The sequence below is a fragment of the Lepus europaeus genome, chromosome 16, assembly GCF_033115175.1.
Source record: "Lepus europaeus isolate LE1 chromosome 16, mLepTim1.pri, whole genome shotgun sequence".
Taxonomy (NCBI): domain Eukaryota; kingdom Metazoa; phylum Chordata; class Mammalia; order Lagomorpha; family Leporidae; genus Lepus; species Lepus europaeus.
In genome coordinates this window covers 20,578,933-20,605,896 of record NC_084842.1, presented here as the reverse complement: position 1 = coordinate 20,605,896, position 26,964 = coordinate 20,578,933, and the positions used below count along the sequence as shown (strand labels likewise).

The window sequence follows — 26,964 nt, the reverse complement described above, 5'->3', positions numbered from 1 at the left end:
CTGCAGCCTATTCCCACAGCGCCCGGACGCTCCGTCAAAGCCGCCCCGGGGAGCGGCCTGCGGCCCCTCTCGCCGCCGCTGCCCCACTCTTTCCCGCTCCGGCCCCAGGTGCCCAGGCCGCCCCTCGCCTGCGGCCCCGGACTTGCCAACTTACTGGGGCTGCGCTAGGGGAAGCGGGAGGAGGACGGCCGCCGCGTCGCTGGTCCGCGAAGAGAGGAGCGCCCGCGGCCGCGCTGCACAAGGCGGGCTGGGCACGTGGGCGCCCCGCGCCGGAGCCGCGCCTGGGCGGGGCCTCGAGGCGGCACCGCCCCCTGCCCGCCCCCGCGCTCGCTTCCGCCCGGCCGGGAGCCAATCCTCGGAGTAGGCGGTGTCGGGCCTGGGAAGCGGGGCCTGGCGCGAGGGACAAGCCTTGCTGTCCTTGGAGGACGCGAGAGAGTGACATTGCGCTTCTGGGCAGAGCTTTCTCTGAGTGAGGGTTTGTCACCCGTTTACTTCTCATTCTGCGAAGAATCTGGAACTAAGAAAACAGGGCAGGATGATAATAAGGACCGGAAGCCCACCTGGGCGTCTTGGTGGAAGCTACTACTTCGCCCGATAAGGCCTGCAGAGTATATTCCCAATTTGGAATGAGGCGGCCAAGCTTGTGCCGGGGTGGGTTTATAAGAGCTTGGCGTGTGCATTTTCCGAGAGCAGACGCTGCGGTTAAACAATCCAGGTGTTTCGTACTATGCTACTGTGTACTTCAAGCATCTCTGACAAGATTAAAGTCACCACGTGCAACCCTGTTAATATTGATGCAGGATGAAGGGAAACACAGAAACATGGAGTTGAACAATTGGAGTCTGTTGTTTTTGTTTGCGGGAAAGGGCTGCTATAGTATGCTTAGTGTGATGGTAAACTTCTCCATGTTTATTTGCGAGTCCTAACCTGGGCAAAGTATCAGACTCACGCTGCTGCAGAACACACACACACACACACTCACACTCACACTCAGTGAGACGCTCTGGATCACCCTGGATCCTTCAGGCTCCTGGTGTAGCCACCTTCAGATCCTACTCAAGAACTGGCAATCTAACTAGTGCTGTGGTTACAAGGGAATTATGTGCTGGAGTGAAAGTCACAAACGAGAGAGACTTCTTGTCAGTGTAAACCTATTTTCACTGTGTAAGGCAAATTCCGTATGGAAAGGATGAGAGAAATAAGGTGTATTCACTAGTGACTCCAAATTCCCACTCCATCCCTTGGCTATGCGAAGAATCAAGATATTTCATCTAATTTCTAAGCATTAATGCAAGGATTACCTGTACTGAAAACACAATACATAGTAATTACAGTTATTTGATAACATTTTTCCTCTGATTGAAAAAGGGATTTCTGATTCTAAATTCAACATTATTTCCACTCCCATTTTTATATAAATGCTCTGTGTGCAAATCTGTTTTTAATCTGTGATTAGATTGCAACACAATGATTCTTGTTAATCAAGTATATTTAATGCACAGAAACAACAAGTTAGAATTTCACTCTTCTAATTCATCTATTCTGCCATTTGTTTTTGGTACTTCTAAAGGCAAGAACATACTGTATCCCACATGTGAATTGTAAAAATTGTAAAATTTTCCCTCTACATCAATATGAGAAAATCTCTTCTAACAACTTTTTTTTTTCAACATTTTCCTATTTATTTATCTGAAAGGTAAGAACTACAGACATAGGCAGAGAGACAGAGAGAGTCCTTCCATCCTCTGGATCATTTCCCAAATGACCACAGCAACCAGGTTTGGGCCAGGCTAAAGCCAGGTTCCAGGTACTCCATCTGAGTTTTCGACATGAATTGCAAGGGCCCAAGCACTTGAGCCATCATCTTCTGCCTCTAGCTGTATTAAAGGGAGCTGGATTGGAAGCAGAGTGGATGGAACTTGAACCAATGTTCGAATATAGGATGCTAGGGTCGCAAGCTGCAGCTCAGTCCTCCTCTATGCCACATGCTAGCTCCCTCTAACAACTTTTGAAAAACCCATTATTATTCCTATTTTAAATTTTCTGACAGACATGAAAATTGTACATCTTTTTGGAGTACCATGTAGTTTCAATCCATCTATACATTATGTAATATCCAATCATGGTTTATATTTATTTGATCCCAAGTTCAAAATTCCTCTATGGTGCAAACATTCAAAATTCTCTTTTGGTTTTTTAAAAAATGCTTTGTAATGATTTTCTAACAAGATTGGTAAATATTTTTCTACATTTCCTAACCATTTTGGATGTTTCAATTAATGTGAAATAATTATAGATATGTATAAGGTATAATGACCACAAGTCTTACACACAATGTGTGTTGATTAAACCACAGACATGAGCATTTCCAGTTCTTTACTTCAAGTTTGGCCCTTTCAAGTGCCTCTCTTCTAGTTCGTCATAAGATACATAGTAGGTTTTTGTGAACTGTAGTCATCGCACAGTGCTGGGGAACGCTAGAACATATTCCTTGTTTCCTATTGTGCTTCAATACCATTATGCAAATTCCTGCCATCCCTCCACAAATCCCCCAATATCTAAGAATGGCTGAATATCCATACATACTAGTCTTTGGCTTAATATATTCCATTTGATTGCCTTGAATCTTGCACTATGTCGTTGGTTATTTCTGAATTTTAAATATTGTTTGGGTATAGAAAAAATAGGATGGCCACAGACCTAGTCCGAGTCTTTAAGACAGGTAATAAGAGACAAGAGAGGCCGGCACCATGGCTCAATAGGCTAATCCTCTGCCATGCGGCGCCAGCACATCAGGTTCTAGTCCCGGTAGGGGAGCTGGATTCTGTCCCGGTTGCCCCTCTTCCAGGTCAGCTCTCTGCTATGGCCTGGGAGTGCAGTGGAGGATGGCCCAAGTGCTTGGGCCCTGCACCCCATGGGAGACCAGCGTAAGCACCTGGCTCCTGGCTTCGGATCAGCGCGGTGCGCCGGCTGCAGTGCGCTGACCGCGGCGGCCATTGGAGGATACACCAACGGCAAAGAAAGACCTTTCTCTCTGTCTCTCTCACTGTCCACTCTGCCTGTCAAAAAAAAAAAAAAAAAGACAAGAGAAACAAGAACATAAACATAATTTTCAGAAATAAAATATTTAGGGACAGGCATTTGGCTTAGCTGTGAAGACGTTGCATATGATTGCATTCTGCATCCAGCTGCCTGTTAGACTCAAACTCCAGCTCCTGATTCCAGCTTCCTACAGAAGTTGAAAAGTAATTGAGATGGCTAAGTAACTGAGTTCCTGCCTCCTATGTGGGATACCTGGACTGAGCTACCAGCTCCTGACTCTGCCCTCAGACTTGACCTGGGAGTTGAAGATGTTTAGAGAGTGAATGAGTGGATGAGGGTTGTCTTTCTCTGTGTCTCTCTGCCTCTCAAATAAAAAGAACAAAATAAAGTAAAAATAAGGAAACATGATATTTAAAATAGGTTAAAACTTTCATGTGTATCTGTCAATCTTCCTACTTACAAATGGAATGGAAAATCCCATTTGGTCATTTTCAGCAGATGGAGTAACCTAGGTTGTCATCTTCCAAAGAAGTCAGGAGTATGTGTGCATATGAATACTCCTAAGACTTTATGAAATTGTAGGGGATTTCAAGGGACTTTCGTAGCTGAATAAATTCCATAGTTGTCCTCCAACATTTGCCAAATGCAACCCAAAGTACATCCTGTGTCCATGAATAAGGAGTGTATTTTATCTATCAAGACTGAATAAATGGACTCTTTCTTGTAAGTTCTTTGACCTTATTTTCCTCAAGCTGTTTCAGTGAAGACAAACTAAACCCTCCAGTTCTGTTTCCCAGTGGTTGGAGATTGGACCCTGATGCTCCTGCTCTAATTGAGATAGAAAAAGGATTGGACCAGAGTTCAAGTCACTGATGTTTCCCACTCCCCTTTCAAAAATGTGTGGAAACATCAAGGCTGCTTTCCACTGGATGTGCTCCATGTTTGTACATCTATTAATGTAAGTAACAAAATACTGAAAAAATGCAAGTCCTTGTCGTGATGACAAGGTTTTCCATCTCTCACTGCTCTCTCTAAATTTTTGCCTGCATCCTGTCACTGGCTTCTTCCTGGGTTTTCTTTACATTGGCCATTAATCAAGGATCACCCAGAGCTCCACCCACCAACTGGTGATCTGTTTCCTTCTGCCAGGATTCCTGCTGGGACTGTATCTGCTGGAAAAAGTAAGCTTTCTCAATCCAAACATCTTTATTCAGCCTTTATTGCTCTCAGGACAGAAAAGTGGGGTTTAGAAGAGATCTCAGCTGTTGTCTGTACTCATTTTTTTCCATCCTTGACAAGGTCCTGATTGCTCAAGAGATCACCATCTAACCAGGTCCAGTGACTTCTTCAAAGCTCTCATCCAGCTCAAATTCTCTTCTGCTTCTATTCCTTTCTTGTTTTGGAACTGTCTTCCCACTTGGATTCCACGATCCTTTCATTTTCCCCTTACTCCCCTCACAACTTTCTGTCCTGCTTTCTAACTATAGCTATCTTTGACTCCTTGAATCATTCATAGCTGATCCACCTTCACACACTCAGCTGTCATCTATTCCTAAGGCTCAACCCACCTGATGGCCTCAGTCCCAAAAGCTACTATGCCAGGCCTGCTCTCTCACAATGGCTCCACATTGTGTCTCTGGCGAGATAAACTCACCCAAATGTCCACGACTGAAAACCAACTCATTCTCTTTCTTGCAGTAATATCTGTCTTCTGTTTTTTTTTTTCTTATTTCTCCTGGTACTTTAGACTTCACACCTTAAAGTTATTGTTCATGACTTTCTCTCCTTTTCATTTTATGTTCCCTCAGTCACAAAATGCTGTGCCTTCCCTTTGTCTTGAAAGGCTCTCAGGTGGCTTTGTGGTACAACCTGTAAAGCTGCTGCCTGCAATGCTTGCATCCCATATGGGAACAAGTTCAATTCCTGGCTTCTGAACCAGTTCCTTACTAATGTGTTTGAGAAAGAAGCAGAAGATGGCCCAAGTCCTTGGGCCTGTGTGGCCCTGCACCTGTGTGGGAGCTCCTGACTGAGTTCCTGGCTCCTGGCTTCAGCCTTGCTCAGCCCCAGGTGTTATGACCATTTAAGGAGTGAACTAGCAGAAGGAGATCTCTCTCTCTTTCTCCCTCTCTCTCTGCCTTTCAAATAAATAAATAATAAATGAATCTGTCTTTTTTAAAGATATGTTTCTGTATGGATTTGCCTCCCTTACCTTCATTATGTTAAGGCAACTTAGTTCAGCCTTCTCAGACTCATGGTTTCTTTTAACTGATTGCAAACTAAACCCCTTCAGTCGTGTAAATCTCCATCAAGTGTCTTATTATGTTTTCTCTGCAGTTGGACCTGTGCCAGCTAATATGGTAGTCACTAGCCACCTGGGCCTCTTAAGAACTTGAGATGTGGCTCATCAAAACTGAGATGGGTTGAAGCACGAAATATACACATAGCACAAAGTCTTAGTACAATCAAAATCACATGAAATATCTTGTTTATTATTTCTCACATTAATTACATGTTGACATATATTTTCAATATATTGGGCTAATAATTAGTATGATAGGATTAGAATTAATTTCATCTGCTTCCGTTTTCTATTTTTCCAGTTGGACAGTTAGGGAAGGTTTTTTTTTTTTTTTTAGCATTTTATTTATTTATTTGAAAGGCAATGTGATAGAGATGAGGAGATAGGGAGAGAGAGAAAGAGATCTTGTATCTGCTGTTTCACCTCCCAAAAGGACTCAATGGCCCTTTATTTCAGGCCCTCGCCTGAGCCTGGAACTCCATCTAGGTCTCCTGCATGAGTGGCCCAAGTGCTTGGACCATCCTCTCCTGCTTGATGTGAAGTAAAATAGCCAGGGCTCACACTGCCACTCAGCAGTGGGATTCTGGCCATGAAAGCAGCAGCTTTACCTGACGCACCACAATACCAGCCTGTGTTAAAAAATTTTAAATGTCAAATATGGCTCACCTTATATTTCTACCAAACAAAAGAGTATTAGACAGTCAGCAAACTATCTTGGGCAAATCACCCTGCAATATATCAGAGGAAATTTTTCTAAACAAGTAAATAAATAAATTATGATTCCATCCATCCTTCATAATACAATTGAGGGGATAAGTCTCTGAAGTAATATGTAGACACAACTGTTGCTACAACCTGTAGACAAACACCAAAGGAAAATTAGCCCTATGGGAACTTAAAGTAGAGAAGTGGTCAGGGTGCTTTTTCTGAAGAAGTAGAATTTCAAAAGATCTTTGGATAGATAGCATTTCTTTTTTGGGGTTGTGATAGAAAGAGAAAGGCATTCTGGGACATTGGGAGTAAGAAAACATTGAGTTGGCTTGGGCTGATATGTGTAGATCGGATTTGCCTGTCTGAATGCAGGGTCCTGGTATTAAGGGATTTGTGTATATCCTCTGTTCCTACACATTTGTTCACCTCTGCCCCTTGCTTTCTTCAATAGATAAACACACTCAGGACCAGAACCTGGAAAATAAAAATATACTTTAAGTTTCCAGCCAGTCTTTGCCCTGCATTTGTCCGAGGCTTGAAAAATGTGCTCCAAGTGGATGTTTCTAGATGATGATCTACACAGTAGTTCTCTGAGGAGACCTTCTCCTCACCTCAGTAAATTTTTGCAAGGGGGAAGATAGCTCATGTAAAGAATAGAACTCCATGTTTCCTTACACTTCAGTTACCTACATGGCTCACTCATTCTAATTTGCCCAGGGATGCATATTTTTAGTACATAATTCCTACCCTAGAAAAGCCTTCATATTGAGAGAAGGTGAGATAGCTGGTCTAGCTTACCTACTCTGTCTTGTTTCAAGCTCTTTGGTTTTCATTTCTTGTCTCTGATCTCCTGCTAATGTGACATCTATGACAAAATGTCAGAGACCATGCAAGTATGCTAAAAGGGAATATGTTTGCTTTCTCTGGGCAACTTAGTGCTTCCTGGCACCATGTTTTCTTAGTCTTAGCTTCAGGATATCATAGGAAGTCAGAAGCCTTCATGTTAAAGTCATTTGTCTTCCATTATGAAAATACATTACTGTAAAGATTATCTAATGTGAACTGAGTTACCGTGAGACAGGAATAAGAAGTTCCAGTGTTCTATTGTGCAGTAGGGTGACTATAGATGATGATATGCACTACATACTATTATTTAAAAGCTAGAAGAAAGATTTTAAATGTTTTCACTACAAACAAATGGTAAATATTTGAGGAAATAGATATATTTGCCAAGGGTGGTATTGTGGTGCAGCTGGTTCAGCTGGCACTTGTGAGGCCAGCATTTCACATGAGCACTGGTTCATCTCCCAGTTTCTCCACTTCCAATCCAGTTGCCTGCTAATGCGCCTAAGAAATAATGAAAGATGGCCCCAGTTCTTGGGTCCCTGCACCCATGTGGGAGACCCTGATGAAGTTCTAGGCTCTTGTCTTATGCCTGGCCCAGCCCTGGTGCCTACGGCCATTTTGGGAATGAACAAGTAAACAGAAGATCTTTCTCTCTCTGTCATTCTGCCTTTCAAATAAATAAAGAAAGAAACAAATATTTTTAAAAAACATATCTTTGCTCAATTTGGACATAATATGCATGTGCTAGTGTATTTATACATGCATATATGTATACATATATAAATATCACATGACAGCCTATAAATAAATATGCACAGTTATTATGTCAGAAATAAAAGACATCATATAAAATATGACACTGAGTGTCTTCAGGAAGAAGGGTATCATACACTCAGATAAGAAAGGGACACTTCAGCCCCGACAGATAAGCACAGAAGTCCCACCTACAAGTATTCTTTTTTTGACAGGCAGAGTGGACAGTGAGAGAGAGACAGAGAGAAAGGTCTTCCTTTTGCCGTTGGTTCACCCTCCAATGGCCGCCGCGGCCGGTGCACTGCACTGATCTGAAGGCAGGAGCCAGGTGCTTCTCCTGGTCTCCCATGGGGTGTAGGGCCCAAGGACTTGGGCCATCCTCCACTGCACTCCCTGGCCACAGCAGAGAGCTGGCCTGGAAGAGGGGCAACCGGGATAGAATCTGGCGCCCCAACTGGGACTAGAACCTGGTGTGCTGGCGCCGCAAGGTGGAGGATTAGCCTGTTAAGCCACGGCACCGGCCACAAGTATTCTTTTCCACTTCACAGGAACGTGGTCAACTCCTCTGTCATTTCCTCTCTCTAGTTCCTAAGAGCTCCTCCTGACTCCTTTGAAGCTGTGCTTCTCTGTGAGTTCCATGCTTGGTCTCAAGGACTGAAGTGAGACCTGGAACCAACCCAAATGCCCATCAACAGTAAACTGGATAAAGAAATTATGGGACATGTACTCCATAGAATACTATACAGCAGTAAGAAACAATGAAACCCAGTCATTTGCAACAAGATGGAGGAATCTGGAAAACATCATGCTGAGTGAATTAAGCCAGTCCCAAAGAGACAAATATCATTTGTTTTCCCTGATCGATGACAACTGAGCACCAAAGAGGAAACCTGTGGAAGTGAAATGGACACTATAAGAAACTATGACCTGATCAGCTCTTGTCCTGGCTCTAGATGTACAATGTAATACTTTATCCTTTTTAGTATTTGTTGTTGTTGTTGTTGTTATTCTAGTACTAGTGGTTAAACTCTGTAATTAACACACAATTATTCTTAGGTGTTTAAATTTTAACTGAAAAGTGATCCCTGTTAAATATAAGAGTGGGAATAAGAGAGGGAGGAGATGTACAATTTGGGACATGCACAATCTGACTTGCCGCAAATGATAGAGTTAGAAATGTACCAGGGGATTCCAATACAATCCCATCAAGGTGGCATGTACCAATGCCATCTCACTAGTCCAAGTGATTAATTTCAGTTCACAACCGATGGCTCTGATAGGTGTAAGAATCAAAGGGATCACACAAACAAGACTAGTGTCTGCTAATACTAACTGATAGAATCAAAAAGGGAGAGAAAGATCCAACATGGGAAATGGGATACACAGCAGACTCATAGAATGGCAGGCGTCCTAAACAGCACTCTGGCCTCAGAATCAGCCCTTAAGGCATTCGGATCTGGCGGAAGAGCCCATGAGAGTATTGTAGGCATGGAAAGCCAAGACACCATGGAAAAGAAAAAAAAAAGAAGAAGACCTAAATGAAAGATCTCTGTGAGTGAGATCCCAGTGGAAAGAACGGGGCCATCAAAGAAGGAGGTACCTTTCTCTGAAGGGAGGAGAAAACTTCCACTTTGACTATGACCCTATCGAAATAAGATCAAAGTCAGCGAACTCTAAAGGCTTCCATAGCCCTGGCAACTCATGACTAGAGCCTAGGGAGATTACTGACGCCATGAACAGGAGTGTCAAATTGTTAAATCAACAACAGGAGTCACTGTGTACTTACGTCCCATGTGGTATCTGTCCTTAATGTGTTGTCTAATGTGCAGTGATGCTATAACTAGTACTGAAACAGTATTTTTACACTTTGTGTTTCTGCGTAGGTACAAACCGATGAGATCTTTACTAATTATATACTGAATCGATCTTCTGTATATAAAGATAATTGGAAATGAAAAAAAAAACCTGGTGTTAAATTGGAAATGGCGTAGAAAATTAATTAATTTTTTTAAAAAAATATTATGTAGGATCTCTGTCTTTAATGTGCTGTACACTGATATTTAATGCTATAACTAGTACTCCAACAGTATTTTTTTTTCACTATGTGTTGCTATATGGTGGCAAACTGTTGAAATCGTTACCTAATATATACTAAACTGATCTTCTGTATATAAAGAGAATTGAAAATGAATCATGATGTGATTGGAAGGAGAGAGGGAGCGGGAAAGGGGAGGGTTGTGGGTGGGAGGGATGTTATGGGAGGGGGAAGCCATTGTAACCCATAAGCTGTACTTTGGAAATTTATATTCATTAAATAAAAGTTAAAAAAAAAAAAGGACTGAAGTGAAATCTCTTAGGTAAGAAATTCAAAGTGCAATCACATGTTCTGACAATAAAGTCACATGATTAAGAAGCTTCTAAGCCTCAAACAAATGAGCCACAAAAGAGAAATGATAGGTAGTGGATCTGAACATTTAAGATTTTGAACTAGATATAAATGTAATATCATCATACTATCATACCATCTATACTGTATGTTGGTAAAGCTATCTATGGTAGAAACACTTCCTCAAACTTAGAGCCAAAGTCTGAAAATACTAATTAAGTTCCTACCACAACTCCTTCTACAGTTGTGTGAATTCCAGGTTGCAAAATTTTGGTCTCATAATACACATGGACAATGTTATTTCTGACAACTTCCATGGTTTCTGTGTAGCCTCATCCAAAATTAAATTCCTGGGGATCAATCAGTGGAAACTAAATTATCCTCTGGTGATGGGTGGAAGGAGAGATAATTGACTCCTTGCTGAGCACAACTTTGATGTTTTTGATGATCTGGCTTAGATTCACAGTATCCATCCTTTAAAATATTCTGAGTGGGTATTGTGTCCTAAAGTCCTCAGGGAATGAATGCTTCAGAGAGTATATTTTTAACGTTCCCACCTGCTTTACTTTTCTGTTTGGGTTGGCATGAATGGATATCCTTCAACAAAATTAAGCCATCTTTTCCCCCTTTGTGTCTCATGTGAAATGGTTGTGTCTATTTTAATGATGAACAGTCTGGTTCAACAGCTTCTCTATAACAAATCAGTGCTAGGTTGGTCAGGAGGAGGACATCTGTAGTTCTTCCTCAATTTTGTAGAAAAGCTGAACTGCTGGCTCTGATCTGCCTTGTCAACTAGTCTCAGTCATCACTTCACAAATAAAGATACACATAGTATGAAAGTGAGGGGTTATCAAGATTAAATTAAGAAGATGCAGCAATCAAAAGAGATCCATAACAAACAATGAGATTGAAGCAGTATTTAAAAGTCTTCCATCAAGAACGGGCCATCAAAGAAGGAGGTACCTTTCTCTGAAGGGAGGAGAGAACTTCCACTTTGACTATGACCTTGTCTAAATAAGATCGGAGTTGGGGAACTCAAAAGGCTTCCATAACCTTGGCAACTGTGACAAGAGCCTTGGGTGATTACTGACGCCAAAAACAACAGTGTCAATTGTTAAATCAACAACAGGAGTCACTGTGCACTTACTCCCCATGTAGGATCTCTGTCCTTAATGTGTTGGACTATGTGAATTAACAGTATAACCAGCACTCAAACAGTACTTCACACTTTGTGTTTCTGTATGGGTACAAACTGTTGAAATCTTTACTTAGTATATACTAAATTGATCTTCTGTATATAAAGATAATTGAAAATGAATCTTGATGTGAATGGAATGGGAGAGGGAGCAGGAGATGGGATGGTTGCGGGTGGAAGGGAGGTTATGGGGGGAAAAGCCACTGTAATCCAAAAGCTGTACATTGGAAATTTATATTTATTAAATAAAAGTTAAAAAAAATTTAAAAAGCCTTGCATCAAGAAATACTCTAGGATGTGATGGTTTTACCACTGAATTCTTTTTTTAAACTTTAATTTAATAAATATAAATTTCAAAAGTATAAGTTTCAGATTGTAGCGGCTTTTCCCCCCATAACCTCCCTCCCATCCACAACCATCCCATCTCCCACTCCCTCTCCCACGCCATTGGTCATCAACATTCATTTTCAATGATATTTATATACAGAAGATCAACTTGGTATATACGAAGATTTCAACAGATTGCACCCACATAGAAACACAAAATATAAAGTACTGTTTTAGTAGCAGTTTTACCGTTAATTCACATAGTGCAACACATTAAAGACAGAGATCCTACATGGGGAGTAGGTGCACTGTGAATCCTGTTGTTGATTTAACAAATGACACTCTTATTTATGATGTCAGTAATCACCTGAGGCTCTTGTCATGAGCTGCCAAGGCTATGGAAACCTCTTGAGTTCACAAACTCCGACCTTATTTAGACAAGCCATAATCAAACTGGAAGTTCTCTCCTCCCTTCAGAGAAAGGTACCTCCTTCTTTGATGGCCGTTCTTTCTGCTGGAATCTCACTCACAGAAATCTTTCATTTAGGTCATTTTTTTTTTTTTGCCAGAGTGTCTTCACTTTCCATGCCTGAGGAACTCTAATGGGCTTTTTAGCCAGGTCTGAATGCCTTAAGGGCTGATTCTGAAGCCAGAGTGCTATTTAGGACATCTGCCATTCTATGAGTCTACTGTGTATCCCGATTCCCATGTTGGATCATTCTCTCCTTTTTAATTCTATCAGTTATTATTAGCAGACACTAGTCTTGTTTATGTGATCTCTTTGACACTTAGTGCTATCATTATGATAAGTTATGAACTTAAACTGACCACTTTAACTAGTAAGATGGCATTGGTACATGCCACCTTAATGAGATTTGGAGTCCCACAGCACGTTTCTAGCTCTACCATTAGGGGTAAGTCCAAGTGAGCATGCGCTGAACTGTACATCTCCTCTCTCTCTTATTCCCACTGTTATTTTTAACAGGGATCACTTTTCAGTTAAATTTAAACACCTAAGCATAATTGTGTGTTAATTACAGATTTCAACCAATTGTATTAAGGAGGACAAAAAAATACTAAAAGAAATAAAATAGTAAGTTGTTCCTCGACAGTCAGGACAAGTTAAGTCACTGTTTCTCATAGTGTCCATTTCACTCAACAGGTTTCCATTTTGGTGCTCAGTTAGTTGTCACAGATCAGGGAGAACATATGATATTTGTCCCTTTGGGACTGGCTTATTTCACTCAGCATGATGTGTTCCATTTTCTTCCAAATTAACGGATTTTATTTTATTTTATTTTTACTGCTATATAGTATTCTATAGAGTACATATCCCATAATTTCTTTATTCAGTCTTCTGCTGATGGGCATTTAGGTTGATTCCATGTCTTAGCTATTGTGATTTGAGCTGCAATAAATATTGAGGTGCAGACAGCTCTTTTATTTTCCAATTTAATTTCCTTTAGGTAAATTCTAAGGAATGGGATGGCTAGGTCATGTGGTAGGGATATATTCAGGTTTCTGAAGAATCTCCAAACTATCTTCCGTAGTGGCTTTACCAGTTTGCATTCCCACCAATAGTGAATTAGTGTGCCTCCTTTTCCCCTACATCCTCACAGCATCTGTTGTTGGTAGATTTCTGTATGTGAGCCATTCTAACCAGGGTGAGGTGAAACCTCATTGTGGTTTTGATTTGCATTTCCCTAATTGCTAGTGATCCTGAACATTTTTTCATGTGTCTTGTTGGCCATTTGGATTTCCTCTTTTGAAAAATGTCTATTTAGGTCCTTGGCCCATCTCTTAAGTGGGTTGTCTGTTTTGTTGTGGAGTTTCTTGATCTCTTTGTAGATTCTGGTTATTAATCCTTTATCAGTTGCATAATTTGAAAATATTTTTCCCATTTTGTTTGTTGCCTTTTCACTTTCCTGACTGTTTCTTTTGCAGTACAGAAACTTCTCAATTTGATGTAATCCCAATTGTTAGTTTTGGCTTTGACTGCCTGTGGCTCTGGGGTCTTTTCCAAGAAGTCTTTGCCTGTACCTATATCTTGCAGGGTTTCTCCAATGCTCTCTAATAATTTGATGGTATCAGGTCATAGATTTAGACCTTTAATCCATGTTGAGGGGATTTTTGTGTAATGTATAAGGTAAGGGTCTTGCTTCATACTTCTGTACGTGGAAATCCAGTTTTACCAGCACTATTTGTTGTATAGACTGTCCTTGCTCAGGAATTGTTTTTAGCTCCTTGATCAAATATAAATTTGTTGTAGATGTTTGGATTGATTTCTGGTGTTTCTATTCTGTTCCATTGGTCTCTCCATCTGTTTCTGTACCAGTTTGTGTAATCATTTTTTTTAAATTTTTTTTTTAAAGATCACCTAGTATATATTCCTCTGTATTGAAGTTTCCTGTTTTTCATTTTTATTTTATTTATTTATTTATTTATTTATTTATTTATTTATTTTGACAGGCAGAGTGGATAGTGAGAGAGAGGGAGACAGAGAGAAAGGTCTTCCTTTTGGCCGTTGGTTCACCCTCCAATGGCCGCCGCGGCCAGCGCGCTGCGGCTGGCACACTGAGCTGATCCGAAAGCAGGAGCCAGGTGCTTCTCCTGGTCTCCCATGGGTTGCAGGGCCCAAGCACTTGGGCCATCCTCCACTGCCTTCCCGGGCCATAGCAGAGAGCTGGCCTGGAAGAGGGGCAACCGGGATAGAATCCAGCGCCCCGACCGGGACTGGAACCCGATGTGCCGGCGCCGCAAGGCAGAGGATTAGCCTAGTGAGCCGCGGTGCCAGCCAGTTTGTGTAATCTTATGGACATTCTCCTGAATTCCTTTTCAGGCATTGATCAGTCTCTTTGTCTTCAAATTCTAATATTGAAGTGTTCTGTTCATTTTGGGGACTCCTGTTTCTTGTGCTTCTACATCTATTTTTAGGCATTTGTGGAACCACTTTTTGGTTTTCTCCTCTGATACCTTTTATTTTTGTAATGTGCTTCTCTGACTTAGTAGAGTGTCTACTCCTTCGATGGATTTAGTCCGAGGTTGTGTCAGATGGGACCAGAGAGCTCTGTTCAGTGCTTGGGGTGATGCAAGAGTCCAGGGTGACATCCACATTAGGCATGGTAGGTCTCCTCTATTGTCAGCAGAGGAGAGGGTATCACTTCAGTTGGTGTGATCCCTTCCTCATCTCCTTTTGCCAAAGTGATCAATGACCAAGGCATGCCCACATTGGCTACACACCCCACCAATACTTTTGCAAGAACCACACAGAGGTTCTGTATGGTCCTCAGTGTGAGCACTGAACCCTCTGCAATGATCCACCCCAGGGACTTAGAGAACTCAGAGCCCTTGAAGCCAGACACAATGATTGCTGAGAGACATGGTTATACTCCACACCCAATTGCGCAATCACAAATTTCCCACAGTCATAGCATACAGGTCTCCCATAGTCACAGGGTGTAGGGGATCTACTCTCAGCCCCTAGAGGCTGCTCCATCCACAGAGAGAGAGAGAACGTTCCCAGATCCAGCTGCCCATCAGTGTTCTGCTTTGGCAGTTTGAGTACAGGTACCAGTGATAGAGGAGAGAGGAGCACTGCACAGACTTAAGTGGGCATGCTGCCCCATGCCAACCCTACAGGCCAGACTCAAAGTCAGTGGGGACTGAAGATTCATGCTTTAGATTAAATCTCCTAATCACATGCATGTGAGATGTAGCAGCCTGTACTCGCATTTTAAAATGGTGCTTCCTCCCTGCTTCATCAGCAGCCTTAGTGGGGGAGGGGTGGGTGTGAAGTGGGTAATTTGCTCTTGCTTCATGGGTTAAGGTGGACACCCTGCCCCCAACTAGCACTCCAAATGGGGCTCAAGGTCTGCGTGGTCCACAAGGTTCTCCTCTAGGCAATATCATGGCTGCCATCTCATCTTATTTCTCTTGAAGATGATGGCATCTCCTCCTGATGCTATCCTGAAGGAAATAAAATTCAAGATGAAGACTTCATAATACCTGATTTCAAAGCATGCTACAAAGATATAGTAATTAAAACAGCATGACACTGGCATAAAAACTGACACATAGATCAATGGAACACAATAGAGAGCCCATAAATTAATCCACATAATACAACCAACTGATTTTTGACAAAGGTACCAAGAACATACATTGGGGTAAGGATAAATCTTTTCAATAAATGGTGTAGGCAAAACTGGACATGCACATATAGAAAAAAATTCTGTCCCTATTTCTCACTATATAAAAAAAGTCAACTCAAGATTGATCAATGACCTAAACGTAAGACCTAAAACTGAAATTGCAAGAACACAGGGGAAACAGTTTCAAGTCATTGGGATTGGCAATGATTTGATAGCTAAATCGCACACAAATGAGATTATATCAAACTCAGAAGCTTCTTTACAGCATGGAAAACATCACGGGTTTGAAGAGATATCTGACAGAACTGGATAAAACATTTGTAAGCTACTTATCCAACAGAATATCCAGAATATGTTAGCAACTCAAAAAACCTAAACAACAATAATAAACAATCAATCCCTTTAAGAAATAGGCAAAGGACTCCGGCCTCAGAATCAACCCTTGGGGCATTCGGATCTGGCTAAAAGGCCCATGAGAGTCTCACAGGCATGGAAAGCCATGACACGGTGGGAAAAAACAATGTAAATGAAATATCCTGGTGAACAAGACCCCAGCAGAAGGAACAGGCCATGAAGGAGGGAGGCGCCTTTCTCTGAAGGGAGGAAAGAACCTCCACTGTGATACGGCCTTGACTAAACAAGTTCAGAGTTGGTGAACTCAAGGGGCTTCCATAACCTAGACAGCTCATGGCAAGAGCCTCGGGTGATTGCTGACATCATAAATAAGAGTGCCAATTGTTAAATCTACAACTGGAGTCACTGGGTACATGCTCCTCACGTAGGATCTCTGTCCTTAATGTGTTTTACTATGAAACTTAAAAACAACACTACTAGTCAAACAATACCCTATACCTTGTGCAGTTGTGTGAGGGCAGCCTGTTGAAATCCTTGCTTAGTATATACTAAGTTGATCTTCTGTATATGAAGGTAATTGAAAATGAAACTCGATGAAGGGCAGGATGGGAGAAGGAGTGGGAGAGGGGAGGGCCACGGGAGGGAGGGAGGTTGTGGGGGGGAAAGCCACAACAATACAAAAGTTGCACTTCGTAACTTCACATTTATTAAATAAAAATAAATAAATAAATAAATAAACAAATAAAAAAGAAATAGGCAAAGGACCTGAATAGATGGTTCTCAAAAGAAGAAAAATAAATGGCCAATAGATATGTGGAAAAAATGTTCAGTATCAGTAGCTGCCAGGTATATGCAAATGTAAACCACAATCAGATATGACATGACCTTGTTAAAATGGCTATTTTCAAAAGGATAGACAGAAGCACATGCTGACAACCATATGGAGCAAGGAGAACTCTAATACATTGTTGGTGGGCATATAAATTAGTACAGCAAATGGAAAATAGTATGGGAATTTCTTAATAAGCTAGAAATAGAGCTGCTATATTATCCAGAGTTCCACTACTGGGTATTTATCCTAAAGATGGGTAATTATTGTGTCAAAGAGAAAGTTATTTCACCATATTTATTGCAGCACTATTCACAAGGGCCAAAATATTGAAACATGCAAGGTGTCCATCTCAAAAGAATTAAAACAGAAAATGTATATATATCCAATGGATATATCCATCCATAAGACAATGAAATCCTGTCATTTGCTGCTAAATGGATAGAAATGAAGGACATCATATTAAGTGAAATAAGCCAGACACAAGGACAAATACCACATGTTCTCCCTCATATGTGGGAGAAAAACAAACAAATAAACCTCAACACAAACACAGTGTTAATTACTAGAGGCTGGGAGGGATAGGTGGATAGAGGGAATTTGGAGAAAGAAACAGGGGACACTTTGTGTGGTTCATTAACTGTGGCAAATATACTAATATGAGACGTTAATATTAATGGAAGCTGAGTGTGGTTTATTAATTGTGACAAATAAATCATGCTAATATAAGATATTAATAGTAGGAGTTGGTATAGGGTATATGGGAACTGCTGGTACTACTTTGCAGTTTTTGTTTTATAAATTTCAAGCTACCATGAAATTTAAAGTTCTTTATTTTTTAAATTTTTAAGGATTTATTTATTTATTTGAGAGGCAAAGTTACAAAGAGAGAGGGAGAGACAGAGAGAAAGGTTTTCCATCCACTGGTTTACTCCCCAAATAGCCACAATGGCCGGAGCTGAGCCAATTTGAAACCAGGAGGCAGGAGTTTCTTCCAGGTCTTCCATGCTGTTGCAGGAGCCCAAGCACTTGGGCCATCTTCCACTGCTTTACCAGGCCATAGCAGAGGGCTGGATCCAAAGTGGAGCAGCTGGGATTGAACTGGCACCCATATGGAATGCCAGTGCTGCAGGTGAAGGCTTAGCCCACTATGTCACAGCACCAGCCCCAAGAGTTTATTTTTAAAAAAAGAAAGGGGACTGGAGTTGTGGAAGAGTGGGTGAAGCCATTGTTTGCGATGCCAGCATCTTGAATACTCCACTTCTGATCCAGCTCTCTGCTAATATGCCTGTAAGGAAGCAGCAGAAGACTCAAGTGGCTGGGTACCTGCCACCCACATGGGATATCCAGATGGAGTTCCTGGCTCCTGGCTGCAGCCTGGGCCAGCTCTGGTTGTAGTGGCCATTTGGGGGTATGAACCAGTAGATAGATCTATCTATATATCTCTCTTTTTTTAAAGATTTTATTTATTTATTTGGGAGGTAGAGTTGCTGACAGTGAGAGGGAGAGGCAGAGATAAAGGTCTTACATATGCTGGTTCACTCCCCAAATGATCAAAATAGCCAGAGGTGAGCTGATCCAAAGCCAGGATCTTCTTACAGGTCTCCCACACGGGTGTGGAGGCCCAAACCCTTAGGCCATCTTCTACTGCTTTCCCAGGCCATAGGAAAGAGCTTGATCCGAAGAGGAGCAGCCGGGACACAAACCAGTGCCCATTTGGGGCACTGGCACTGCAGGCTGAGGCTTAGCCTACTACACCACAGTGCCAGCCCCTACTTGTTGATTTTTAAACAAGCACAAAGCCTGTTATATATTCCTTTAAGCATAGTTCCCATGAGAAACTCTCCTTGAATATAGGAAAGCCATACAAAGGGTTTAAAAGCAATAAGATTGTGCACCATCATCAGAATTGTAATCATTTTATCTGAGTGCATATGCTAACATTCATGTATGAATTTTGTGAATAAAATCTTTGAACTATTGTTGAAGAGGTAAGCTTGATTAGATTGAACCTGACAGTGCCTCCTTTATCTAGTTCTAATGTGCTTAGACTTTGAGGCGCATATAGATTTGTAGGGAACATAGGTTTAAAATATGATTCAATGAGTACATTCCAGCATTAGATTAAGAAACTCAGGACAATGAGAACTGTATTGGATAAAAGTGGCTTCAAAAACTGCCAGCTAATAATTTCCTTCATGTGTGTATATGTGTGTGTGGGTGGAAGGGGCTTAGTTTGATGGGCTGCTTCATGTCATCTTATATTTAAGAAAGGTTAGCAGTACTATTTAAGGAGGTAAACATCTGATTTTCACATTTATGCTATAACCCCATTAGGTCTGGCTGGTTTCATCCTGTGTAACCCCAGTGGGGGCCACTGATGTGGACTACAGTTTGAAAGACACCCCCTGGGCTATGCAGAGTACAATTTACTGTCTCACAAGCAGCTCCATCAAGAATTCACAGATTAAAGAAGCTGTTCTCCATCAGTAAGATTCTCAGAAAACAGAACTGTGTCTCTTTAGGTAGTCAGACTTAAAGCACCCCTGTGTGTGCATGTCGCTGTGGTGTGGATGTGGCTTCTCCTCCAGAGGTTCACGAGTTGGAAGCCTGGTTCCCATCGTACAGACACTGAGAGGTAGAGTTGTTGTGTGAGTTCAGAAGCAGTGCAACTCTCCTGTCACTGCTCTCTTCTCTGTCAGGTTCATGAAGTGCTGCTGTCTTCTGTGCTGTTTCTCTTCTCTGCTGGATTCTTTGTCATGTGACCATGAATAATGAGGCACATGGACAAGGCAGGAGTGAACAAAACTCTCCAGCGCCCGGGAGGCCTGACCCACAAGGCTGGCTGCCCTGGAGGGCTGCCTGCCCAGAGCTGCCCCTCATGACTGCCTGAATCAGACTCTTTCATAGTTCTAAAGCAGGAAGTTCTCCTTGATTGGCTGAAGCATATGCTAATGATGTGTTCTACATGAACCAACCAGGTGACTGACATGAGATTACACTGTTTTGCACAGAAGTTTGCAGAGTGCTCAATCAGGTCCATTAAGCAGACTCAGCAACATCTGAAGATTATATTGCATATATTTCTCCCATCTCCCATGTCCCCCTCCTCAGGGCTCCTGGTGAATTATGTCATATATATTTTTTGTTTCTCATGTCTTTTCTTTCCTTTCCAGGAACCCCTGGAGTCCCCATCAGTGGAATCTTTAAGAGGAGAAACCTCATGGAAAGTAATTAGGTCATGGGGCACTACTCTTGGAAGTCTAAGGAGAGTGTAGGATTTAGGCAAAAAGGTGGCCTAGGAACAGAGCAGAGAATCTTGGAGTTTTCTCCCTTGAGCTTGTTTTTTAGAGGATGTTTCAGGACTGCTTGTTTTGCAACATTGCACCCAGCAGGAGTCAGAGCACCAGCCAGCCAAGAAAAGCTGTAAGAATCCAGTATAGTCAACTCTAAACATGCAGCATATGAAGGGAGAACCTGACTGCTCACTCTTCTACATCCTGGATTATCCTGCAATCCTTGTTCTAAAAATGTGGTAAACTGCACCTCCCCACTGTCGCCTTTGCTGTCACAGCAAGTTAAGCTTTCCATTGAGCAAGTGCTACCTGAGTTTGTCTATTCAGTGACACCTCAAGCGGATGGACCCCTTCTGGCCACATACCAGAAGGGATAAGTGCTGTCTGGAGGCAGCTCTAGCTCTCATGGGAATGGGCTTGTACTCACACGAGTGTGTTGTTGTAAAGCAGACTGGGCTTTCTTAGCTTGATATCTTGCTTTCCCTCTCACATATGTGCTCCTTCCACTCATCCCTGCTTATCCACACATGTTGTGATACAGCTGGCCTGCCATGGCCAAGTCCCAGTGCCAAGTTGTTTAGACACCAGAATCATAAGCTAATAAAAAACTTTTTTTATATGTAAAATACCCAATCTCAAGCATTTTTATAGCAATGCAAAGTAGACTACTACATATGTATGTTTAAATGAGCATTTTAAAAATCACTTTAACATTAGTAAAAAATTTCCTGGCTTCTAAAGATTGCAGAACAAGATTTTTTTGAGTCTGGCTCATGGCTATGAACATACAAGCAATTAGAATACTGTTTTGTAATACAAGAGAACTTCAGAAAGTTGACAGTAATGGAATGAAAAGACAAATTTCTTGTGTTGCAGTTAACAAAATTCAGATTTATTTATTTGAGTGGCAGAGGGAAAGAAAGATACACACAGAGAAAGATCTTCCATGTGGTAGAAATGCTCAAGAGAGCCAGGGCTGGGCCATACAAAAGCAAGGAGTCTTGTATTCCATCTGGGTCTCCCATGTGGGTGACAGGACCCAAGTACTTTGAACATCAGAGGCATTAGCAGGAAGCTGAATTGGAAGCAGAGGCAAAATTCAACTCCAGGCACTGATAGGAGGTGCAGGCATCCCAAATGCCTGCCTTATTGTTGGTATTTTGATGAGGATTGCATTGAATATATGATACAATGTAGTATGCACATTTTAATCTATTAACTCTTCCAATCCATGATCATAACGTTCTATTTTTATGTGTGTCCCCTTCAATTTCTTTCTTTGCCCATAGAGATTATTCATTTTCTTGGTATATTTCTCCCTAGATAAACTTTTCATGGTCATTGTAAATGGGATTGATTTCTGGACTTCTTTCACTGTAAGTTTGCTTGGCGTAGTACAATGCTTCTGATTTTTGAATGTTGATTTTGCATCCTGTAACCTTACTGAATTCATTTATGAATTCCAACAGGCTTTGGGTGGAATCTCTGTATATGGGAGGACTTCATCTGCAAGCAAGGATGATTTGAATTTATCCTGTTTGATCTGGATACTCTGCTTCTTTCTCTTTATTAATTGCACAGGCTGAGACTTCTAGAACGAAGTTGTTAAGTGTGGTGAGGCTGGATTTCTTTGTCTTGTTACCTTGTTAGAGGAAATGCTTTCACCTTTTCCCCATTAAGTATGGTGCTTACTGTGAGTTCTGAAACATAAAGACTTTATTTTGTTGAGGTACATTCCTTCTATACCTGCTTTGTGGGGGTTTTATCATGAAGGAATGCTGAATTTCATCAAATGCTTTTCCTGTATATTGAAATAATCATATGATTTTCTTAACCTTAATTCTGCTGATGTGCTGGGTTATGTTTATTGAATTCCATATGTTCAACAATGCTTACATTCCTAGAATAAATCTATCATAGCCTAGCTTCCCAGCCTCTTGCTATAAGCAAATTCAAAAATCAGAAAGGCATTTTAATGGGAAGACGGTATGCGTTTTAATGGGAAGACGGTATGCGTGTTTGGGAAAAACCTTCCTTTACTATGTCTTGTGTCCCAAATATAACATGATTTTCACAAACTTCACTTTTTAGAAATTTGTCTCGCTTATCAGCATCTCACAAAGACTTCAAGTTCTGCAAATGTGAATTGGGGGAAGCTGATCCAAATTAAAGGCCCCAAATGGTCTGCTTTATGAATCTGGTTCTGTGCAACAACTAAGAGGATTGGTGGTTTCCCTTTCTCTCAGCAGAGATTCTTTACCAGGCCAGGCCTCAACCACAGAGCACATCCAGCATCAGCAAGCTCCCAAGAAAACAGGACTGTACATACTCAGCTCCTGTCACAATTGCTTTCCATGCCTAAAAGTTTTAGTTCATCTGATCCTCCTTGCTTCCACATTCCTCTGAAACTTTAAAAATATTATTTGGGCTGACGTTGTGGGGTAGTGGATAAAGCTGCCACCTATGATGCCAGCATCCCATATGGGTGCTGGTTCGCGTGCTCCACTTCTGATACAGCTCACTCTTAATGGCCTGGGAAAAGCAGCAGAAAATGGCACAGGTTCTTGGGTCCCTGCCATGCATGTGGGAGGCCTGGATGAAGCTCCTCATTCCTCACTTTTGCCTAGCTCAGCCCTGGCTCTTGCAGCTATCTGGGGAATGAACCCACAGATGGAAGATTTCTCTCTCTGTATCTCTTTCAAATAAACAATCTTGCAAATGAAACACCATTTTTAAAATTTAATTGGGATTTTCCTAGATTCCCCCACCCCAGAGGAAATATGGTTTGCTAAGAATGATTCATCCTATAGAGAATGACAAACATCCTTATTATACTTTATAGTTGCATTGCGAAGGAGTTGGCTGGCAAGTGTTATTATCCTCTGTTTAGAGATTCTGAAGATGTTCTATTTTTGTTTAAGTCATTCTCTACGATGGTAGAGAGCAGTGGTAAGAAAAATTAAGTCCTTCTGCTGTCTGGCTCCTCCCTGTCTTCTTCACTGTTCCCAGATGAGTTCTGTATCACTGAGAGATCAGTCATAAAATGAGAACCCACACCAGTGTGATAACCACTAGCTTCTAACCTGAGGATGTAGCGATCATTTGTAGGACTGGAGATCAAAGGGAAGAGGTTGGATTACTTGAGCCTAGAACTTCTGAATAGAACACAGCCAATCTGGTAGAATCTGGTGGGAGCTCAAAGACCTGCAACTGGGAACTCTGAGGACATGCTTTTCAGTTGCTGCTGGGATCTCTGCGTCCGATGAAACTGTAGGCTCTGGCAGTTGGTAAATGTGTTTGGGTAGCGTCAATGTGCAGACAGAAAGCTACTGCTGTTGCCAATGTAAAAGCAGTACTGAGGCAACACCGACATAAAGAGTAATCAAAAAGTTCTGTTGGGTTTGCAGATGCTCTCGAGTTCCTCCTCTATAGCCAGAAACCAACGGGGGGATCGGCACATCAGAAATGCAGTTCATCATTTCCCATTTCCTTGTGGCAAAGCATGATGAAAAGGGGAAGGAGGTTCAGAATTTGGAGACAGCAAATGAACCCACACCCACCCGTCCTTGGCAGTGCCTTTAGTCAGGAAACACAAAGAGGCTAATTCTATGAAAAATAAACTTTAAAAATTTCTTAAATTAATGAAAAGTAGGAACATACTATGATTTAACCTTCATTTATTAGCTTTTGTTCATGATTGGGTGACATAATGGATAGCTAGACGTTCTTTAACCTTCTCTGACACATGCAAGGACATTTCTACAGCCAGTACAGCAGAAACAAATACAAGGGAAATTCCACTAGGATTTGGGTTATTTTCTGGAATCATGAATTTTTCCTCTTCCATCTCAGGTGGATTTTGAGCATTCTACTCTCCCTCAGGTGAAGCTGCAACACCCTGCTCTCCCTCAGGCGAAGCCTCAACACCCTGCTCTCCCTCAGGCGAAGCCTCAACACCCTGCTCTCCCTCAGGTGAAGCCTCAACACCCTGCTCTCCCTCAGGTGAAGCCTCAACACCCTGCTCTCCCTCAGGCGGAGTTGCAACACCCTGCTCTCCCTCAGGCAAAGCCTCAACACCCTGCTCTCCCTCAGGTGAAGCCTCAACACCCTGCTCTCCCTCAGGCGAAGCCTCAACACCCTGCTCTCCCTCAGGCGAAGCCTCAACACCCTGCTCCTCTTCAGGTGCAGTTGCATAATCCTGCTCTCCCTCAGGTGAAGCCTCAACATCCTGGCCTCTCTCAGGTGGAGCCTCAACATCCTGGCCTCTCTCAGGTGAAGCTGCAGCACCCTGCCTTCCCACAGGTGGAGCGTCCACCTTTTTCTCTTCCTTTGTAGATGTTTTTCTCTTTGTCCAAAGCAAAATCAACAAGCAACAACAAAAAAGCCACAAAGGAAACCAGAAAATTAATCTCAGGTAATTCCACACTCTATGTTTTGTCAGTCTTCTGGGAGGGGGTGGGCCACTATCTACACTACCTCCATTACCTTCTTTTGCACAGGTAGGTGGGGCCCAGTTAGAGTTGCAATGACAGTGGTCTTTATTGTTACATACTCCATTCTTATGGCACTTTTTTTCTGAACAAAGATGTGTTGCACGTGTCACAGGGACACACCTCTTGTGGACACACATACGTTTTTCACCACATTCTGTACCATCTTTCACATCACCAATGTCAGGTATGGGCATCCCAAAATGGTAGTCGGTGCCCCAGCACTCATGGCCACTGATGTGACTCGAATGCACAGTAGTATGTTCATTCAAATAGGGGATTATTGTTACATTCTCACACTGAATTCTTCCACACAGAATATCCGCGATATTACATCCTATATATGATCTGCTATCATTACCACAGTTACCAAAACGGTCACCTCGGATATTCACTTCTCTGTAGCACTTCTGATTAGCATTCTTAGCTTTCTTGCCAAAAATTTGTCTACACTGTTCATCACGAACATTACATGTCTTTTTGTAGCAAAAGCCAATGTCCAAGCATTTGTATCCATTCTGCTTATATACATCTTCTGGACACTCATGCCAAATTCCATTGCACCACTCTGGAAGATCACATTCATTCTCCTTTTCTCTACACAATTCACCTGATGCTCTGAACTGGCAGTCCTTGCAACAAAGCCCAAAACCACAAACAGCTCCAGGTCTCAGGGTGCAGTTTGTCAAACAACAGGGATCTTTAGTACACATTTGTAAGGATCCACAGTCACATGCCTCACCTTCTTCAACCACACCATTGCCACATTGCCTTTCTTTTTTCAAGAGGTAGGGTAGATTGCGCATACAGGATGTTCTAGATGATATTTCATAAAAGGAAGCATAACTGCAGTTGCTAAATGTTCTCGAGTCATTTTCTGCTGGAAACATTATACATGTGCTCTTCCCACATGTACATGCATGGTCATCATGCACCATCCCCAAATTATGACCAATCTCATGTGCCACAACATGTGCAAATGGAAACAATTCATCTACCTCAAACTTGTCAACTCCACAGTTGTAATTTTGATGGCATATTGTTCCAATATATGCTAGGCCAAGATATATACCAAAATTTTGCTTTATAAATAGATGTAAAATATCATGTTGTATTCGGTTATTAATGGCCATTCTCTTCCACTGACAAAATGATATCAAAAATTTTTCCATGTCATTTTCTTGCAGGAGGTTGCCTTGATTCCAAATCTCAAGTCCAGATAAACCCAAATCAACGTCCATGGCACTATAAAAGGCATTTATTTCATTTAGAACTAGTAATACTTCCAGTAGTACCCAAGAGGCATTATTGTCACGGTGAAGGAATCGTTGATGGTCTACAACCACTGCAAATTCTATAAACCATCTGTGGGTCCACCAGCCCTCATAATTGCTTTGCTTGAGAGGGACATTATTAGTCTTGTGAAACACCAGTTGCTGTGCTATCTGTTCTTCTGTTAACCCACATTTCATGGATGGCAATTCTGTCTCATTGTGATGTAGTCTATAAATCAGATGCTCATGTGTGGCAGAAAATCTTTTGGGCTTGATTTCATATACAGTGTCACTTATCTGTAGCATTCCTTGAAAGCCCCCGAAACAGGAGCTAAGAGCAACAGTGGACTCTGGCTCTCCTTCCACATAGCCATGATAGTAGCAGTCACTCTGGACATAAGGCTGATCCTCCTGGAGAGCTCCCTGGTCCGTGTAGGTGAACACAGGGAAGTGTCTGGACACTAAAAACCTTTTCACCTTCATGTGGATAATGTGTCTCTGCCCCCCAAAGTGCAGGCTATAGGAGAGCCAGCCTGGAGTCTTCATACCTTTCCCAGTGCCGGTTACCCTCAAGGGTATTAGCACTTCTGGGTGGCTGTGATATTGAGAGCGCCCAATCTGGGGCCATCCAGAAACGAAGGGAAACACCCCCAGCCAGAGTATCAGGAGAGTGATTCTCACATGCACCAGGACTTCTGCCACAGCCATGTGGAGCTATGTGTGACAGAAAAGGAGAGGAGGGCAGGAGGCACTGGAGGTCTGTTTCCTCCTTCTGACCAGGTTGTCTGGAGCCTGACTTTTAATGGTGTGTCTTCTGGTAGAGCCAATCCATCACAGCAGCATAACTGAAAGAACAAATAAAAATCAGGACAGAGTTGGGGTAGCATTATGAATGAGTGAGTGTAGAGAAGAAAAAACATGGTGTGGGTTAAAATAGATTGTGTTTTCATTCAATTCTGAATCAATATACTGCACTGGATTTGCTCTTAAGCACTGGAGACACACAGAATG

General features: G+C 42.0%; 2 protein-coding genes across 3 annotated transcripts in view; both read right to left on the bottom strand.

Annotated features, from left to right (window-relative positions):
* The window catches only part of SLC7A2 (solute carrier family 7 member 2), a 79,365-nt gene extending 79,118 nt beyond the window's left edge, over positions 1–247 (bottom strand). For both annotated transcript variants that reach the window (XM_062213571.1, XM_062213576.1), the window contains exon 1: positions 155–247. The gene's annotated coding sequence lies outside the window, so the exon portion shown is untranslated. The remainder of the gene's footprint in view (positions 1–154) is intronic.
* LOC133775038 (disintegrin and metalloproteinase domain-containing protein 21-like) lies at positions 165–26,661 on the bottom strand. Its single transcript, XM_062213138.1, has 3 exons — positions 24,822–26,661; positions 561–696; positions 165–465 (listed from the first exon to the last, which is right to left on the bottom strand). The coding sequence occupies exons 1-3, from the start codon at positions 26,659–26,661 to the stop codon at positions 165–167; spliced, it is 2,277 nt and encodes a 758-aa protein (XP_062069122.1).
* Positions 26,662–26,964: the final 303 nt, after the last annotated feature.

Coding starts and splice junctions, on each gene's coding strand:
- LOC133775038 (XM_062213138.1), bottom strand. CDS start 26,661: ATGGCTGTGGCAGAAGTCCTGGTGCATGTGAGAATCACTCTCCTGATA. Junction 697..24,821: donor TACAGAATGTGGTGAAAAAC/GTATGTGTGTCC, acceptor GTTTAACCGCAG/CGTCTGCTCTCGGAAAATGC. Junction 466..560: donor GCTTCCACCAAGACGCCCAG/GTGGGCTTCCGG, acceptor ACCCTCACTCAG/AGAAAGCTCTGCCCAGAAGC.